The 17,173-nt window shown below is 33.1% G+C and overlaps 3 protein-coding genes across 3 annotated transcripts; 1 reads left to right on the plus strand and 2 right to left on the minus strand.

Moving 5' to 3' along the window:
- Positions 1–275: 275 nt before the first annotated feature.
- LOC113395323 (ubiquitin-ribosomal protein eS31 fusion protein) lies at positions 276–4,924 on the minus strand. The gene is made up of 4 exons (XM_026632905.2): positions 4,841–4,924; positions 3,108–3,240; positions 2,729–2,924; positions 276–496 (listed from the first exon to the last, which is right to left on the minus strand). The coding sequence occupies exons 2-4, from the start codon at positions 3,230–3,232 to the stop codon at positions 350–352; spliced, it is 468 nt and encodes a 155-aa protein (XP_026488690.1). The 5' UTR covers positions 3,233–3,240; positions 4,841–4,924; the 3' UTR covers positions 276–349.
- On the minus strand, positions 3,644–4,982 carry LOC113395322 (ribosome biogenesis protein NSA2 homolog). The gene is made up of 2 exons (XM_026632904.2): positions 4,841–4,982; positions 3,644–4,490 (listed from the first exon to the last, which is right to left on the minus strand). The coding sequence occupies exon 2, from the start codon at positions 4,468–4,470 to the stop codon at positions 3,691–3,693; it is 780 nt and encodes a 259-aa protein (XP_026488689.1). The 5' UTR covers positions 4,471–4,490; positions 4,841–4,982; the 3' UTR covers positions 3,644–3,690.
- A 420-nt stretch (positions 4,983–5,402) lies between these two features.
- LOC113395321 (E3 ubiquitin-protein ligase Mdm2-like) lies at positions 5,403–16,829 on the plus strand. The gene is made up of 6 exons (XM_026632902.2): positions 5,403–5,697; positions 7,187–7,249; positions 8,133–8,195; positions 12,544–12,659; positions 12,943–13,131; positions 13,347–16,829. The coding sequence occupies exons 1-6, from the start codon at positions 5,670–5,672 to the stop codon at positions 13,776–13,778; spliced, it is 891 nt and encodes a 296-aa protein (XP_026488687.1). The 5' UTR covers positions 5,403–5,669; the 3' UTR covers positions 13,779–16,829.
- The last annotated feature ends 344 nt before the right edge of the window (positions 16,830–17,173 follow it).

The following is a 17,173-nucleotide window of genomic DNA, read 5'->3' on the forward strand; positions in this document are numbered from 1 at the left end:
ATCTCTATTCAACAGAATTACCTATTAATTATTATTTATGTATTAATTCACTGCCAGTTCGAAAATGCTTCGAATCTGAGAAGAATCGAAGAAAATTTTCACGATATGATCTAGCTCAGCGATAGTTATCCGTAATTGTTTTTACTAAAGGTTATATACCTCACTGTTCCACTTCACTCCTCAGTAAGCAGTAGATCCTATTGAAATAAGACGGATGAGGATTGACCCAGCAACACTTACCGCCTCGGGAGGAATAAGCATAAAAACAACAAGAGTACTCTGACACTGTGTCAAGATTTATTACAAATCCATCATACACAGCAGTCGGAGCGACTTAAGACTAGGCGGTTCATTTGTCGTCGTCCTTGAACACCATGGTGGAGTGGCACTTGCCGCAGTAGTGGCGGTCCTCCATGACGGCCATGAACACGCCGGCGCCGCACTGCTCGCCCGTGCACTCGCGCCGCAGGCGGTGGATCTTGCCGTTCTCGTCCACCTGCGGGGGGGGGGCAGAGTATCAGCACCTCGTCGACTCGCTTTATGTTCGACCGATAACTTCGACTGCATTCTCGGGCAGTGTTGAAGTGACAAAAATAAACGACAAATATGTTGTCGCAAGATTCTATACTAAATGTTTTTATTTGGATTCTGCTCGGAAACAAAAAAATATGAGCATATTTATGTTACTTTCATTGGTGAATTAAATGTTTAAAGTAAAAATAAATTAGAACTTACGACAATAATATTGCAATACAATCATATCTTATTGTAGATATTTCATTACTGTCTTAGCGACAAAACCCATAAAGAAATCCGGTATTCATCGTAAAGTACGATAAGACTGTTCAATGTTATGTGTATTAATATCGTTTTAACCAAAGGGCATGCATGAGATAGAATGTCCGAGATGAATGACTATTCATCTTTGATCTCATTGTTAGTGTAGATTCACCTGCGCTCAACACGCTACGACATGTCGCAACAAGAACGCTTAACATATTATTTCACTTTTGCTTTGATTTATTTTTGCATTTAACAAGAATTAAGTATTAACAAAAAAACTAAAGAAACAGTTGTCTACCTTTCCATGAATGTTTTGTTGTTGTACAAACATTTTGAGTCCAAGATTAAAATAATTCAAGCAGTAAACAATGACAAATATCTTATTTTCACGTAAGTAAACAATGACAAATAAATTTAAAGCATTATGATTTTTATATAAATCAGTTTACCTGTTCGAGATATATTTAAAAATAAAAAATCTTACGTGTTTTTTATAAATAATTTAAATATTTTTTGCATTTCGTAACTAAATCATGATTGCTCCTAAAACTTTTAAAATATTCTCGAACGCTACCCGTCCTGTTAAAAAGGGTAACAAGTTTTAGAAAAAATATATTTTTTGGGTTTTGTTAATTTAAAACTACTGGGGCCGAGAGTTAAACTTCTAGGTCATCCCTTTCCGTTATCTAACTAGGCCAATTGTTAAAGTATTATATTACTACTAATAATAATAATTTTGAGTAATATATATGCATATTAATTTAACCTTCCAAGTAACGATTTTATTTATAAATCCAATCTAATTAGAGAAAAAGTTGCAATTAACTAAAATAAAAATGTATAACATATAATTAGGTAATCGTTATATTAGCAAATGGTACAACAGATGTAATGATATTTTGATAGCGGTTCATGTCGGAACATGTCGCGACGGACCGTGCTCTGTGACTAACATTTGTCTGAAACTAAGTATTTATACAACTTACGCTGCACGCCCGACGCTGCAGTTCAGCTGAGCAACTTGCGGTAGGCAGTAGAAAACTCGCTAATATTTGCGGACGAGCAGCAGGGCTAGCTGACACAACTGACTCATCGTGTCGATAGGTTAAGAGATCCACGCGGAAGTGACGTCACACGATATCGCTTTGTCAACATCGACGATACTACTTTTTTTCCCGCCAACGAATATGATCACAGGTGAGCTAATATTTGTGTTAATAAATCATTTTTCTTTCTTACTCAATTCTTATTGAAATGTTATTTAATATCGACATTTATACATAATATGAAATATTTATAAGTAATCAAAATATCGAGTAAATTGTAAAATTTAAAGTAAAAAATATCACTATAAATTTAATTAGACGTCTCTGTGAGCTACGTGTTCCGACATGTCACTCGTGCAAATAAGTTTGACTTTCTACTTTATATATACGTTCAAAGCATGTTTTAGAATATTTTAGTTGTAATTAGAAGCAATTCGCGTACATTTAAAAAACTACATTTGAACACATAATATACCTAGTATCAAAATCATGAATTATTACTTAAATAGATTCAAATTGGTAACAACAATAGACTGACTTCCCATTAATAAATATTTATCTGGTCATGAATTAATTTACTAGTGACATACCCTGAGAATGCATCAAACCCTCTAATCACTATTTAAAATGAGCTCTAATGTACTGCAGAGTAGAAATAGTTGAATGTCCAAAACTTAACTGAGGATTACCATTTCAAATCCAAGAACAATATTTTCATATGCCTAATTCATATATATCTCATATCCACATTCAAGGAAAACATGACGAGGAACCCTATATGACTATGACACATGATCCACTCGCAGTTGAGGGTTTGATGGGATCATCTCTAAAACTCTTGGTCAGTGTGAACTGTCAAATTTCAGTTATAGTATTACCTTTTAGTAATTTATTATTACCTTGTAAAACCTAAGTACTGCTAGTTTGACCTTCTTCTTCTTGTGCTTGATCTTCTTGGGGGTGGAGTAATTCTTCTTCTTGCGTTTCTTCGCACCACCACGCAGTCTCAGCACCAAATGAAGTGTAGACTCTTTTTGGATGTTGTAATCAGATAGTGTTCTACCATCTTCCAGCTGCTTGCCGGCAAAGATCAATCTGAGTAAAAATCACAATAATATGTATGAAAGCCAAAACTTGAATTACAATCATTTGAGTATTTATTGAAATGTTTTCAGTAAATTATTCATTTTTTTGTATGTAGAAATTTAATTTTATGCAAATTAATTCACAACAAATGTTTTATATCAATAGAGAAATTATTCATTTATGGTATCTCACCTCTGCTGGTCTGGGGGAATTCCCTCTTTGTCTTGAATTTTAGCCTTTACATTTTCGATGGTATCAGAAGGCTCGACCTCAAGGGTGATGGTCTTGCCCGTGAGGGTCTTCACGAAAATCTGCATCTTGGTTTCTGTTAGAAAAAGAATAGAAAAGTATATACTATATGCATAATTTACAGAAAAATATAATTTCAGTAACATTTTTTCATATTAGTAAAAAAAAAAAGGAAAAATAAAATTGAATATTAAGAGATAACATTAATATTTAATAACTACTTAATAATCTTTAAGTAAAAGTGGAATAAAATATTAAGTTATTTCCAATAGAATAACTTAATTGTCTTATAATAACACCTACTAATCAAAGCAGATTAAAAATTTCCCCTGTCCATAATAAACACTTAAATTAAAATTTACTACACTGCAATACAGCGAGTCACTCATATAGTGCTTTCTCACACGAATGTTGTGAAATTGATGCGAAGTACTAAAAATTACAATATATATAATAAAGGCAGATTTAATAAAATGCAATTTTCTCATATATCAGTTTATTGTGGAAAATGTCACGTGGGTACAAATTATACCAATAGAATAGCATTGATAACACCATCGTTTTCAGGGTTATTGGAGACTTGCGCATACTTCCCCCACACAACTTTACCAGCTTGTGTGACCAGACCGAGCTCTGATATGTTCACCTCAATAACTGTACCCTTCGTTATCACCCCCAAACTAGTGTACATCTGAGAGCTAGGATTCTTTTTAACGCCAATAATAGGTAAACAGAATGTTGCTTTTAATTCTGGATGAGTAACATGTGCCTTCTTGAATCTTAAGGCCATAGGCCTAATGAATCTTTCGAACTTGGGCGGTTTTCGTGTGAAATTTTCTCCTACAAATGTAACTTTGGTCACCATACGTTTCCAAGCTTTCCTCTTGGTTTTGCCAGACTTTAAAACTTTGAAGACCTCAGCGTCTGCTTGTGCTCTCACTTTAGGTATCGGAACATCCCATTTGCCTGCTTTTTCTTTACGTTTCTGTTTTATCATATTAGACAGAACTTTGGCTCGAGATTGAATATCTCTGTCGAGAAGATACACGGGCACTGCGCCTTCTGCGACTTTCTCGGTGTTTTGCTTAACATTTTTCTCCTCATGTGCTTTGATTTTCTTTTTCATTTGAATCTTTTCATTGCGACGTTCTTTGTTAAAGATCTTAGCTTTGATACCCCGCAATTTACGCGCTTTCTCGGCCCTCTTGTGAGGTTCACGTGCCTCACGCTTTCGTTTTCTTTCCTCATAGTCAAGCCTTCTACCATACAACTTTTGATGGCGTTCAATGTATTCATTCTGCGGCATTGTGGTTGCTTTTACGGCAACTACAACAAAATTGTCACCAAGTCAATTGCAACGATTGCTACGTGGTAATATAACCTCTTTTTTTATTTCTATTAGATTATTAAATGAATATTATTTGTTAAGTCACATAAACAGGAACTCAAAACGAGTAACACTAACATGTATTTTAATAGGAGCTATGTACTTAGTATAGTACACCACGTGCAAAGATGATGAAGGAGCTTGACGGCATAAATTTCGATTTTCCTTTACAAATCTTTCTTTCTAACGCGTATTACTCACGGTATGAATAACTCCGAAAAACTTTACATAATGTTTTGTAATATTACGCAGCAAAAATTAAATTATTTCACAAATTCCGTAAACTCACCTTATGCCGACACCATGCCACAAGGAAAAGGAAGTTTGACACAGAGTAGCATAGACAACATCGAGATAACATGCGAAACAGACGTTGAGTAATTGAATATATTTTAATTTTTCTAAAGATATAATAGTAATACTTACTTTTTTGTTTTTATTATGTTTAAATAAAGTCGTCAAAATTTTCAAATTCAAAATGTAATTTGAAAGAATACGAGAAAAACTTTATTTTTTAACATAACAATTTCGTGTATGGCAATATTAGCCCAAGTAAAATTGGAACCTTCATAATTATTATTGTAAATTGTAATCGATGTTACTAAATTAAATATTATCTTATCTACCGTGTTGATATTTATAAAGCTACGGTATTTCAGTTCATATTACTATTTCAACTGTAAAAATATACCATAGAAAATACAATACATTTTCAAACTGTATCAGAACGTCGAAAAATTCCATAATCATGTGAAATAACTTTTTTTTACAACTGGAATAATTAGAACAAAGCTATTTCCATTCCAAGTATATTAAAATATTAAAACGATAATTTCTAATAAAAAATATATAGTGATTTTACGAAAAATTACTGTGCTTTTTCGGTAATTACCATGTATCAGGTAACACTATATTAAACGAGTTTGACTAAAGTTTACTAAAATACAATACGTTCGTCACATAAAATAAAAAAAAAGTGCGTCCAATCCAAGCAACTAGCAAATTAGTTTAGCAAATCGTCCATTTAATAATTGAGTCCCGTTGAAATGTATTAAAGAATATTCTTAAGAATATATACATTTCAGACTCATTATAAATTCACTACTTGTGTACATATTATGACTACAACAGCATCATATTCTCCAGGTACGTTTTAACCTAAATTTTTGTACTGTTTTTTTTTTTAAACTTTTCAAGTACATTTGTTACTTTCATAGAAGTTAAGTTACTCAAATAACTTTGTCTAAGATTTAGTTGTGGTACTATTATTCGAACTTAACATATTTAATTCTTTCGCCGTTGTACGCCAGCTAAAAGTAAACAATATTTACTAAGTCAAATAAAAGTTTTACCAAATATATTTTCTATTATTGGATATTTTTTTCTATTATCTAGAACACTTGAGCCTTATATCAAATTAGCATGCGTAAGACTTATCTTACTTATCGGAATTGAAGTTTTTTTTTTGTTGATAAAATTTGTTAAAAATTTTGAATAAAATTTGACTATTAAATTTATATGGAGTAAGCGTAATTAATGAAAATAATTAAAATGAATAGTAATAAATACAAATTTTCCATGGACTAAAATTAAACATAGAAAACTGCACAACATAACATTTTTATAATTTATTGCTAAGTATAAACAGATTGTTATTAAATTAACTGTTACTATATTGAGTCTAAGATACAAGGTAGGTTGTGTATCATCTGCCCCAGCTCCCGAGTTTGGACATGTTGCATGATCAGAATAATTAAAATTTCCACTGATATTTCACATATTCTCTATAAATAGTTTTATATTATAATAGCATTCATAATAATTATATTATAATATTCTATAGCAAAAAAATAATACATTATATTTGAAGTTATTATTTAATTCAGCAAAGATAACCATTGGCAGATAAATCTTTGCCAAAAAAAAAAAAATTAAATGAGGATTAGGGGCTTAAGATCTTTGATAATATATGGTGGTTAATGTATTAATTATATAAAGATAGGAGTGTCAATGTCTATGAGCGTATATATAAAAGTTATATGAGCATATACATACATATATATGCTCATATAACTTTTGTGTTTGGTAGTGTTTTAATTTAAATTTACTGTTTTTTTTTCTTCATACTTGTGTATTTTTTGTAATACAAAGCATATTTAATAAAGCAATCTATATTTTTTGTTGATTTCTGGCATATCTGCCTATTTGTCAATGTATCACAAATGCTGATATTACACTTTACTTATATAACAAATTATGTATTTAAGTATATACAACTACTTGGTTTAGTGATGATCTTCAGGTATTAGGCATAAAAAATAGTCACTGTCCTTCCTTGGAGTTCAAGCTTACTTCGTACCGTTCATTAAAACGGTTCAATGGTTTTGCCATGAAAGAGTAACAGACAGACTGACAGAATTGCTTTCACTTTTGAAATATGTACAGACGTAGGAAAATCAAAAACAATTGTTTAAAGTAATACATAACCTTATCTTTATCATATTATCTCATCATATCTAAGATTCTAATCTCATAATAAGTTGAAAACAAAATATATGCTGTTACTATATTTATAAAAACTGTGATATTAATTTTGCTCAATATTGCATAAATTGAAGTTATTGAAACATTTCAGAACCTACATTGAGTCGTCGCTGTTCAACAGAGACCATCTTCAACTCAAAAGCAAGGATAATTGGTAAGTTATATTAAATTTTACAATGTTTTTATAAGTCAATTAGTCATATTATACATGTCAATATTCATTTAGTTGTTAATGTAACTAGTTCATACTCCGCCATGTAAACTTCACTTGTAGTGATAACATTAGTTAAGAAATATCTTACCAGCACTCAAATACCCTATTAAATATAACATAGCTGAAGAATTGACCCGATTGCATACCTCATATATGATATAGTAGATGTATACTAAGTTTTGATTTTTCTTCAAACTAACATATCTCACCAACATGTAGTGCATTCCAGTTTAATATTTTGGTTAAGTTTCCTTTGATGTGTGCATATGTCTTTATTACCAGGCAGTCAAGTTTTTGAAGGCATAGTATATCTGTATGTAGTCTCGACTTTATAAATTGGTGAACATATGTATAATGTAAAAGTTAATACATACTTGGCATGTATGCATAACTTATATTCAAGCAGAATATTTATAATTCTATTTTAAATTATTTGTGTGAAATCTGACAAATAATTAGACTGATGTATACAGATGTCCCAACTCACATAAGGTCTATAAATCTTCTTAAAATTTAAACAAGTAAATGTCTGTTATAATGACAATAACCCTGTTAAATTATATGTGTATATAACTATAATTCTATAAGCATATTATATTAAAGACGTTTCATTTTTGTCATAACTTAATTTTTCTTATATCTTAACAACTTTTATTAATGTACAGACAGACTTCTTCAAGGATTATGCTTTATATTTCTGCGCAAAGTGGTCAAATTCTGACCTACTGAAATTAACAATAAAATCATGTCGATTTTAGAATGAAGCTAAATTATTCATAAATAATGTGGTTACATATTGTGAACTGAAGTTTGAACATTTCAGACCCTTCATGGAGTCGCCGCTGTTCAACAGAGACTATCTTCAGCATCCAGGGAAGGGAAACTGGTATGACTTTGTTCTTTTTTTAAACTGTAATGGTTTTTTTTTTATTCGTATTATTATGTATTTGCATGTTCGTATTATATAGAAAATAAAAACGATTTATTGTAATAATAGTAGAGTAGTATTTTGACTTGTTTGGTAATTACTCTATGGTTTGAGATTGTAAAGCTGTTCTAGAGTAACGATTATTTTTCGAAAATCGGCAAGAAAAAATACACTAGTGGATATATATAATATAGTTAGAATTTGATCGTAATTTAATAGATTAAATTAAATGTAAAGTACCACCGGTTCAGTGTAGATTCTACTCAGAAAAACCGATAAGAAAATTATTAATTTATTTTTATTAAGCCATAAAGTTACTAATTTGTCGGAAAATTAACACAAACTCGTCTGTTTTCCCGCCAAATCGGCGCTAGATGTGTGGGTGTGACTAATGTCACTGATAGTTTGTATAATTTGAGCACAAGTCCAAACGTGAATCTTCCTGCTTTGTAGATGTTTGTCAAGCGTTATTCAAAGTCATGACTCAGCAACAAAGAGGAGAAACTTGCATAGCTTAGAACTTGTCGGAACTTGTACGGTGCAATAAACTTGTACGTACGTGCCGAGTGCAGATACTGTTATCATGACGAGTGAACATTCACGACTCCGAAATCAATAAATTAGTTATAGATAAATTCGATAAAGTAACGCGTACTGACTAAAAAAATCCGAATAAAATTGATCATCATTTTAATTGAACTAGGAAATATTTAATTATTGATTATTATTGTTAAATTCTTATCGGAATAAATTATTTATTACCCTCGTAGGTATTTACGGCCAATAAAAAATATTTGCACTTTAGATTTATACGTTCGTTCATATTTCGAAATATAAAAAAAAAAAAACTGGTGTTACGTATTATCACTGTGTTAGCTCTTTTTTGTTGGAATTAAGAGATTTTGCAAATATTAGTACTCAGGTGAAAAATAAATGATTTAATTTAAATATAGTTTAAAGCCTTCTAACTACGTACTTACAAGGAAAGCATCACCAGCAGAAACTTGAGCTTTATAAATGTGCAGTGGTCAAACATTTTACTATGGTGTCCTTCTGGGTGACATTTTCGTTTCTATATTATTCATAACCTGTATAAATGGTACTGGAATCTCCTAGCGTATTACGAATACCTCCGTACATAGTACCGCTCTAAAATATAACGCGAAATCATTGGAACTCCTAAAGGTTTTTGCAGGTGTTATAACTGCTTTGGTGAAATTACGTAACCACGGTTTTTATAATCTTTAGGTATTGGAATTATTTACAGAATTGATTCACATACTTTTATTAGGATGATTTAATTGCTGAATTATTTAACGTTATCAATTAAATGTCAAAGTAAGGTCACGTTATAATAAAATATTAATGAATACAACAGCTCTTTTATTTCGGTTAGGTTGTTTTTGTAGAAAGATTTCTTTTTGTTTGAAACCTTACCTTAGAGACTTTAGTTTTGTTTTTAGACAAATAAACATGGCATATGTTTTCCTACCGCGACCCCCAGATCGTAGCGATACACACGTGCCCTGACCGAGCTCTGTTCATACATATTGTAGGAGGCGGATATCGCACCTGCAGTCATTTGTCGATTGATCTACTCGTATACCTACTTTTTGTTATTGTTCTATTTTGATATTTATTTTATCTGTTTTGTATGCTATGGTGTTTGTGTGTTATAATATATTTATTTGCGTATATATTTATATCATTTTACTAAACTTAGTAACAGCCTGCAAATTTTTACTGCTTCGCTCCTCTACTTGAAGATATGTTTGGTAATATACCAACAGGCTGCTTCAATGCGGTTTGGTGGCTACACATGTGGCTGAATGTGAATTATTCTGACCAATTAAGGACATGATACAAGTGGATTGTTTTGGATTTGAACACGTGACCTTCGATTAAGATTCACGTGTTCTAATCATTGGACCATCTGGGCTCTATTTATCTAATAAACTTTGATTGTACTTGTCTGTATGTCACATAGGTATAAAAAATGCATGATAATAATACTTGCTTGGTGGGGTAGGGCTTTGCTCAAGCCTGTCTGGTTAAGTACCACTTACTCATCAGATATTCTACCGCCAAACAGCAATACTTAGTATTGTTGTGTTCCGGGTGGAAGGGTGAGTGAGCCAGTGGAACTACAGGCACATGGGACGTAACATCATAGCTCCCAAGGTTGCGCATTGATGAAGTAATATTTCTTACAGCGCCAATGGCTATGTTGTTGATCACAGGTCTTACCGTCAGGTGCCAAATTTGCCCGTCCGCATAACAATACCACAAAAAATAATTTAAAGATTGCATTGTCCCGGAGTATTGGTTAAGACGATCGTGTTGGTGATTTATTTATGGAATGGAATGAAGTGATGTTGTATTAACATGTGTGGTAATATTGTCAGATTTGTTTGTTGGATGCCCTGGTCTGCAGACTGGAATCGACAGGGTCTGGTATTAAGGATTGAACCCGAAGACCGCTGGATCGTGGAACGTATCATGCTTGACCTTGCTTGTGGGAATGGAAAAATTCCTTACGAAAAATGTTCTGTTCTGTGATGATATAGCATTTTTAAAATTTATTATAATTTAATATTAAATTGTATATAGAATATTAGATATGATTTATAGTTCTTTTTACTGAACAAAATAAATAAGAATAAATAACGATAAAAATTCATCCACATTGCACATCTCATATCGAAAGAGTTACTTATGTTTTGCTGACGCTACTAATACTAATACTCGGCTATTGAGTGTATATATATGGAGTTGGTAAATAATTATAAATTTAATATTAATGCTTATAAACAAAACAAATTGACATCGATTTAAAAAAAATATCGAAAATTATTTACCATATAAAATTTTTTTTTAAAGCTTATGTTAAGAATACATAAATAAATAAGCGTGCTTGGAATATGAATATTATTCGTTGATTTTTCTACTGGATGCATAACATTGACAAATGTGTTTGGTATTAGACGTATTTCGTCTACGGAAAAGTGTAATTACTGAGTTTCTTACCGTTTCTTCTCGGTCGAATCTACATTCTGAACAGATAGTTTTATATTCAATTGAATCTCCTAATGACGACTCATGACTTGAATAAAGTATGCTTTGATACAACAGACATATTTTATAATACAGTTTTGGAATATTTATGGCAACATAGTCTATCTTTCTTATTTATGTTTTCAAACTATACTTTATTCGCACTTGAATTGCCATTTGAATATATTAAGTTATATGTGAAACTACTATCGGTTAAGCATGTATGTTCTGCCGAAATGAACCAGCATGAAACTCAGTTACTTTTTACATTTACTAAATTATAAATGTATCTTATTCAACATATAACTTAAATGAATGAGATGTGCAATTTTGGAGTTACAAATTTTTTTTTAGTTAATTTTTTTCTTTGAGCATTTTAAAATTACTTGAATATTTTGAAAAGGTCGTAAATTAGCTTAGACATAGATTAGTTTAATATTAATTGTGTAGATCTTTGTTTATTTAATAATTTTCTCTAAAAAAAGTAGTAATGGTAACTGTTTATTTAGTACTCGAATAAATTTAATTTTCTGTGTTGTTAAGTGTAATTTTGAAAATTTTATCATATGTTGTATGTATAGTTTGAAAGTATAAAAACATTATAGTAAAAATTGTGTATAATATAATTTTATATTGTACATTGATTGCAACAAACTAAGACATTGCAGCTCAGTCTCGCTTATCTGAAACGAACTTGAAACATTTACAAAAAATATAATACTTTTTTTGTCATCCTTACTATCGTATCCTGAAGCAATCCTAACTAATAATCTAACAAATTTTAATTTTTCTATTTTCATCTTAAATAAATATTCATTGCCTTGAATAGAATTAAGCTTTATCCTTATCATAGCAAAATTATCATTGATTAATAGTTCCTAAGGCTATCATCACACCACCCAATTTTCCTATATAATACTCGCCCCGCTTGCGACGGATAAACGAGACTACTGTTATGTTTCTGTTCTATATTTCAAATGTAATAGCTTATATTTGTATTATTAAAATAAGTTCAAAATATCACAAATATTTTTTAAAAAAGAAAAGAAATGAAATGAGGCAGTTCAAAAAATAACTCTAACCAGATAAAAAAAAAATATTTCTGAAAAAAAAAAACAATTAACATATTAAAAAAAAAGTTTAGCATAGTGAAGGGGCATCGCAAGGAAGCATTACAGTACACAAGGCAACAGAATGAAGGGAAATATGAGAGTTGAATGTTCCATGTTTTTGAAGATTCTGGTGTTTGTAGATTTTGTGCGCGACACGAGTGACACAGAGTGGGGCAGCGACGAGCAGGGAGTGGAGTTCGAGCCCGTCACCGACACTGACGAGCCGCTCGCCGGAGACAGCTCCGAGCTAAGCGAGGTTCGTGCAGTCCAACTGGCTGGTCATTCATTTTGCGTCTCAAAACCACATGATTCCTCTGATCCTCCTCCTACACGACCACGCCATATCAGTGTCAATACCTTCCTAAGTAACATTGAGTTGTTGTATAGTAAAACAATAACGAATGTAATAAGTTAAAGAGCTGATCTCGATCGGCACCAGTCGGCCACTTGCCAGTCTTAAAACAATACACGAGTCGGTCCTATAGAGTTTAGTTGTTCACCTTCAGCTTCATATCATCGTTATGTTTCAATAATTCCAGAACGAGATAATAACGACGAAGGTGGTGGAGGTGGTGGTGGGCGACGACGGCGAGCTGCAGCTGGCGGACTCGGAGTGCACGGACAGCAGCAGCGACAGCGAGCTCGACCTGCACGACTACTGGAGCTGCGCGCACTGCCGCGCGCCCAACAACAACCCGCTCTACCGATACTGCCAGAAGTGCTTCAATGTGCGTACTGCCCACGGCGCACTGTGATATTGCCGATCTGATCGATAACTTTACTCACTATATTGACTTTCGTATCGACGACAACACCGACAATCAAATCAACAGGACACTCCCACTTCTTCGTAGTGTAGTACGAGATCAGAATATAGAAAAGTAGTAATAAATATATTACACGTGCGATACTAAGCGATACTAACCGATCCTCGTCGATTCAGGTACGGAAAAACTTTTTCCCGCCGAGACCGAGGCCCAAACGCAAGCACAAGCGCAAAGCGAGCGCCGAGCCCGCCTGCCCGCGCACGCTGTCGCAGGACTCCGGCGTCGACTCGCTGGGCGGCAGCCAGGGCTCGGCCGACCTCGGGCGCCGCGCCGGCTCCGAGGAGCGGCCCGCCAAGCGCGCCCGGCGCGACTCCGGCGCCGGCCGGCCGGCCGACGAGCCGGTGGCGCCGGCGCGGCGCTCGGCCAGCGAGCCGGGCGACGCGTGCGTGGTGTGCGTGTCGCAGCCCAAGACGGGCGTGTTCGCGCACGGCCGCATCGCGCACATCTGCTGCTGCTACACCTGCGCCGTCAAGATCTGGAAGCGCGCCGGCCGCTGCCCCGTGTGCAACTGCCGCGTCAGCAACGTGCTGCGCGCCGTCGTCATGTGAGCGCGCGTGAGTACCGCCGCCCGGGCCGCTCGAACACCTCCCGGCCGTCTCCGGACGTTGCAAGTAACGTTTATAGGGCTGAGCCGACTCGGAGCTTAGAATGTACAAAATATAAGTCTTTGCAAACTGCGTAGCGACGACGTGGCGCTGCGTGCGGGGCTCCGCGAGATTGTTTTTGTCCGAGGGTCGACCGTTGCGGCGCTCGGGACACCGATACGCACGCGTAAACAAATACACGACGAATTGTTTCGGAAGTAGTACCGGTCGCGACAGGAATCTCATAAGATAATTTCAGTTTGCATTCAGTCTTATTTACGTTATTTTTTAATTTATTCATGATACGATAAATGAATACACGCTATCAGAATAACGGTAGAGTAATCGGTTATTAATAATAAATATTATGAGAAGCGAATTGAGGTAAACGTTAGATTTTCGAATTCGTATCCGTTCATTAGTGCTCAATCTATTCAGGCGTACCATCTAAGCCTATGCCTAACCGCAGACTACCTATCAATATGTTGGCCCTCTCGGGGTACTAAATTCACTTTTTTTATAAACAAAAAAAAAACAAAAATGGTCAAAAAAATTTTTAATATTCAATTTCATACTTTGACTAACAAACATTTAATATTATAATTATAGAGATCACTGCTGAACTTCAATTTTTTATATTTTATTATGCCGAAGCAACAGACCGTAAATATTTGTTTTCTCTGAAACGACGTGATTCAACAACCTGAATCTTATGTTAAAAAAATATCTTAATATCATTATATAAAACAAATATAAAGAAAATCATAATAATTACATTTTAAACTTTTTTTGTTGTTAGAGAGTCATAAAGGAATTATTATTGAAATAATGAAATGAAAATGACCGGTAACAAACTTGAAAATCTAATATTTTATTCAGACTTCGCCTCACGTCATACATTATCAAATAAACACTCTATTAACTCGGTTATTCAACTTTACATAGAAAATGAGAAAGAGAATATAAAATAGCTTAGTTAGTAAAATCAGTAGAATAAAATGATTTCTTTGTGATAAATTCGTATAAATCTATTTGTTAGTAATTGGTCAGATAAAAGAGAGTAATATATTTTGTTTAAATAAAGTAATTTTAGGTTCTTAGAACATTAACCGCGAACAAAACGAAATAGTTTTATTATAAGAGACAGTTTATAAACAGATAGCAGTAATTGTGTCTCTGACTTCATGTTACACGTTCCTTGATTAGGTTTGATGATCCAGTCACAGGTACTCACACTCACTCGGTAAGGGGATGATTTGTTTTTACATTTATTCAACCAACATCAAATCAAATTAAACAAAAATATAAGGTAGAGTTAGACCTATTAGAAAGATGTCAAATTATATAAAAATACATAAAAAATGAATGCCTTATAAACTAGAGCTAAGAATTAACAATAACATTTTGCAAGATTCGTATATTATTAGCAATGAAAGTCTGAATAGATGCTGAACCCTTATTAGTCAGATATTGTTTCATCTGCTGCAATCGACCAATGACTATTGAGATCAGAGGGAAATTAGGTAATCTGATCATAATCAGCGTTCCAGTATCTGAAGTTCAATCTTGATATCAGGTATGCAATAAGTACTTGATAATATTTGTGTGTACACTGTTTTCCAATGGCAGGAGACGTAATAAACAGACCTTTGAATTATATATACTATAAGATTTGCTATTAGTTTTCTTATATTGATATTGTGCAGTACAGACAGCTCTTAATTAATATGTTTATATTCTTAATATAGTACTATTCCACTTAACTACAGGCACAAGGGACATAACAACTTTCCCAAGGATGATAGTTTAAGATACTATGAGGAAGCATTGCCGAAGTTAGGAATACTATCTGGTTGTCTATTTGCCTGTCTGTATACCTATATTATTAAAAAATACTACTTATATAAATAGTTCCAAAGTTCTGATAACATCATCACATCACCATTTTTTTTTACAAATCCAAAGTTAATACCATAAATTATTTTTAAAATCGATCAATTCATCGTTTACAGTCAAGGTTTGTTTATTTATCTCGACTCCTGCCGTTGGCACCGGCGACAGGGTTTGACATAATACAGTCATTGGCTAAACTATTTATAACGACGAATCCGCAAAATTAGAGCGTCTCGTATATTGCGCCCAAGATTGCATCAACTATTAAGCGCACTGACTTCTTCAACGACGAGGTATTCCACCTATGTAGATAAAAAGATAATATTGTTGGAATAAAACGGCTTATTATTATTATTATATAATTAGCGTATCACACATTCGTAAAACATAGAGTAGAGAGAAGAGAGGAGAGAGAATCATACAACCACAGAGTAGTAATATTTTCATTTTAATGTGACATTTTAAAATTACCTATTTCATAATCGGCTATACCGGTTAATTTTTTTTTTCTGATTCATCTATATGGTACGGTTAACTATGTTGTGCTGAATTAACGTCTAATTTCAAAATCGGCGTTACCGGCAAGTTTCGAGGACTCGCCTTCAGTAGGAAGTGCCATTATAGCACAAGTATTTAGTATATTTTTTATTTAATAATACAAACAGTAATGAGTAATAGTTCGTGTATTGAATTTGTTTATAAATAACTTGAGAATATTTAATTACTTAGTTTTTTAAATGTAAATATTATAAATGGTTTTTATTATAAGTTAATAATTTTTGGGCAATATTAGTAAGGACACGTTAAATAAAATTATTCGTAACAAATTTTGTTTTAGCATTTGAATTCGACGTCTTTGGTAACGGTAACAGGCTTTATGGGGGCTATCGTAACCACCGAGGTTTCCTCTTGGCTTCGCCATTGTTTGTGTCGGTAATTGTAACTAATCCCACCATGAATAAGATTAATTGAAGTCTATTATCATATTATATTAGGTTAACGTTTATAGCACATATTGTAAAATTTTATATTTTACGTAAAAAAAAAAATGCAATCGAAAAAAAGTAATTCGATTAAAAAACAAATTCATCAATAATAAAAGAATTTTCTTTCAGGAATAAAGTTTTTTATTTTCTCTACCTTTCCTCATGCGTTAATTTAATACTTAGATTTGCTGATACAAACTTGATGGAGTCACCCGCCTGTCCACTGGCAAGTTTTTAGATTAAGCTGATGTGTTGTTATAAAACAGTTTTAATAAATAGCGTAATAATTGTATACCCTTATATGTGATGCACAGAATTGATTATCAACATAAATAACTAATTCTTTATGATTTATTAACTCTAATTGTAGATTTACAATTTCAGTATAATGGCAATACCATAAGTTTAAACGTCTTGTATCCGACTTGATATAAAAATTAAAAAGATACTATAGTTATGCTAAGATGACGTATGCACACT

Source organism: Vanessa tameamea, chromosome 11, assembly GCF_037043105.1.
Source record: "Vanessa tameamea isolate UH-Manoa-2023 chromosome 11, ilVanTame1 primary haplotype, whole genome shotgun sequence".
Taxonomy (NCBI): Eukaryota; Metazoa; Arthropoda; class Insecta; order Lepidoptera; family Nymphalidae; genus Vanessa; species Vanessa tameamea.